General features: G+C 46.4%; 1 protein-coding gene across 1 annotated transcript; it reads right to left on the reverse strand.

Moving 5' to 3' along the window:
• Positions 1 to 1355: 1355 nt before the first annotated feature.
• LOC104945389 (centrosome-associated protein 350-like) lies at positions 1356 to 1963 on the reverse strand (the record flags this gene model as incomplete). The annotated part of the gene is made up of 2 exons (XM_010771052.1): positions 1698 to 1963; positions 1356 to 1478 (listed from the first exon to the last, which is right to left on the reverse strand). Coding segments are annotated over exons 1-2 (246 nt in total), but the record flags the coding sequence as incomplete, so codon positions are not given.
• Between the last annotated feature and the right edge of the window lie 1024 nt (positions 1964 to 2987).

The following is a 2987-nucleotide window of genomic DNA, read 5'->3' on the forward strand; positions in this document are numbered from 1 at the left end:
TTCCAAGCCAATATTTCAAGGATGCTACGTCATCGAGTGCCGCCGAAGGACTGTTCCAATCTCCAGCATACTTGGAATTCCACCGAGGCCGCGTCCTTGGTTTGGGGGTAATTTTGAAGCTGCACATGGGTAGACTTCGCATCCTTCAAATCCCCACAATGCTTTGCGCACGGACCAATTTGTAGTGGCGTAGAACATGTGTTGGTAAATATGTTACATTTGTTATCACCAAAAATGTGTTCCGTGAAAGTAAAGCAAGTTCATAATTAGATAGACATCGTGAGGTATTTATTTTCGGTACAGTTTATGTTGAAACCGTTAGAGAGGGTGGCACACTTGTTAGCCTGTTCCATTCTTCTTTGTTTTCCGAAGCCGTGGCTTGGAAGTATACTTGCTTCGTTTCTGAAGGAAGTGACTTGGAAGTATGCGACTACCAAGCCAGCATCCTCGCGATTGAGAAACGGCCACGGACACACTGAGCGGTGGCGAGCCGTCAGGGCCTGAGAAAGAAAGAAATCCTTCGAATCTGCCTGTTCAGTTTCTGTTTGAATGTGAAGGGTTAAATGAAAGAAGCTCGTCTCTGCGAAGTGAAGCTAGGAGCTGATGGTGGTCCAGCTGAGTGCCCACTATAGCAACTGAACAAGAGAGTAATGTCAAATGACCAATCATATCTTCCCTCTAAATGGGTGGGTTTTATTATCGCTGACTTTAGGACAAGTTCCGCCCGCTGTGAGGTTGATGCATGTGTTATAACAACAACAACAACGGGTCAAGCTAGGCGGAAGTGGCTAATTAGCATAAGTGCGTTCAAGTTACAATGATACACTGGAGTGGCAAAGGATCAGCTGCATGACCCCGCCATCAAGTGCTTCATCCAAAAGGACAGGAGGATGGGCTTTGTGTTTCAGTGATCTGATCATCAGAGGTAGGCCTAAGTCATTTTCAATGTGGGCCGCCGTGCCGACTTCATTCATGTTTAATTGTTACTTGGCTGTGGGAGCCCTGTCCTGATAGGTGTTTATATCAATGGTGTTGTTCTGTGTGGTAGAGGGTCGCTGTCATTGATGCGTTTTGAACCCCGGTCCGTTGTTTTGATATTCCGCTGAAGTACACGCTGTGACGTAATAACTTTTTTTTGAGGGAAGGGGGGGGTCAGGGGGCCTAGGTATAAAAGTCACGGCTCGCCACTGACACTGAGGTAAAGACTAGCTATCCGAGGTATTGTAAAGGAAGATTTAATAAGGAATACATGAGCATGATCTGGAGTGTGTTCAAACATCTGCTGTACTTCTGTTCTGCTGACGTAAAGATTTAACCCTTGATATGAAGCATAACAGTTTAATGGTGAGACGTACCAGAATGTGATCGACTCGGTCTCGCTTCTTTTTGCCAAACTTGAGCATCTTCTGCCAGTCGGTCTTCAGGCTGTGATCTTTACTCAGACCGTACACTTTCAGGACCTCTGCTGAGATGAACTCCTGGAATAAAAACACAGTCATCAGGTGTGTGAAAGGTGTTACTGCATTTACATGTATATCAAGACTATCACGACTTTATGACTGCAATCCAGGACATTTGCATAAAACAGAGGTGAAGTATCTCTCGTGCAGCTTGGTAACACCTCCAGTTAGTTTGAAGATAACTTTAAATAGTCAGGGTGTTTCTGTGTCCCTCCGTGTTGGTGTTGGGTGTCCCACCTGGATCTTGTTGAGGTCCCCTGAGCTTTTGACTCTGTGGAAGAAGGAGGATCTGACTCTCCGTGGTTTGACCCACTGAGGCTGATCGGAGCTCGGTTCCTCGTTGTAAATCTCCTGAAGCATCTCCCACGTCAGGTCGAACACCGCCTGGGGAGGACAGAGAGAAAAGGGTGTTTAAATATGTAGTATAAACTTAGCAAATGGATTAGGCAAGGCAATTCAAAGTGCTTTACAACAATGAAAGACATGAAGAGCATTAAGAAATAGTGCAGCTAAAACATTTGTTTGCTCCAGATGTTTGGAGCATAATAACTGAACTTCTCCATGTTTAGTTCAGGGGACAGAAAGCAGACCTGAAGACCTGGGAGATCTGGATGGTTCATCATGTAGCATCACTCCAATCCTTTCTGCACTGGCTCCCCGTCCATCTCAGAACCCAATTCAAGGTATTGGTTTTTACATATAGAGCTGTCCATGGCCAAGCCCCAGCCTCCATTAACGACCTTATCCACCCTCACAGGACAACCCGGGCCCTGAGATCCTCTGAGCAAAGCCTCCTAAGGGTGCCCCGGACCAGGCTAAAGACTAAGTGGGACCGCGCCTTTTATAGTTGTACTTTGAATTGTGTATTGTGTACTGCAGGGCTATTCAATTGGCGGCCCGCGGACCAAATCCGGCCCCGGGGTGATATTTACTGGCCCTTTGAGTATAATGTTAAAGAGTACCGTAATTTTCGGACTATAAGCCGCGCCTTTTCCCCCATTTTTCGACGCTGCGGCTTATATAACGGTGCGGCTAATCTATGGATTTTTACAGCTAACGGCCAACACCTTTAACTCTATGGGCTCTATGGCCGGTCCGCGGACCCCCAACTTTTAAGCGGCGGGTTCCAGCAGGAAAAGCTGGAGGCCGGAAAAGAGTGAGACAGGTAGCGCGCAAAAGTAAAAGTGGAACCGAGAGTGGTACGAGAGACAGAACGAGAACGAGAGCAAGACAGACAGACATTACGAGAGCGAGACAGTTTCTCCCCGTACCACTGGTTGAAAACCACTGCTGTAGATCACTGCCGGTACGTGCGCTGGGAGCGCACCGTTTAAGTTTGAAAGTTGAAAAGTTTGTGTGTCTGAAACGCTATGTGATACAGTACAGTTTACACAGCACAGTACATGTTCTGTAGCTACTATTGCACTAAATGGTAACACTTGAATACGTTATGCAAATATGCAACTGGTTTGTTGAAATGTTAATAAATGGGAGTTTCCTCAAACAGCCATCTCTTTCCCGACAATC

This window comes from Notothenia coriiceps, unplaced genomic scaffold, assembly GCF_000735185.1.
Source record: "Notothenia coriiceps isolate Sejong01 unplaced genomic scaffold, NC01 NC01_scaffold00009608, whole genome shotgun sequence".
Taxonomy (NCBI): domain Eukaryota; kingdom Metazoa; phylum Chordata; class Actinopteri; order Perciformes; family Nototheniidae; genus Notothenia; species Notothenia coriiceps.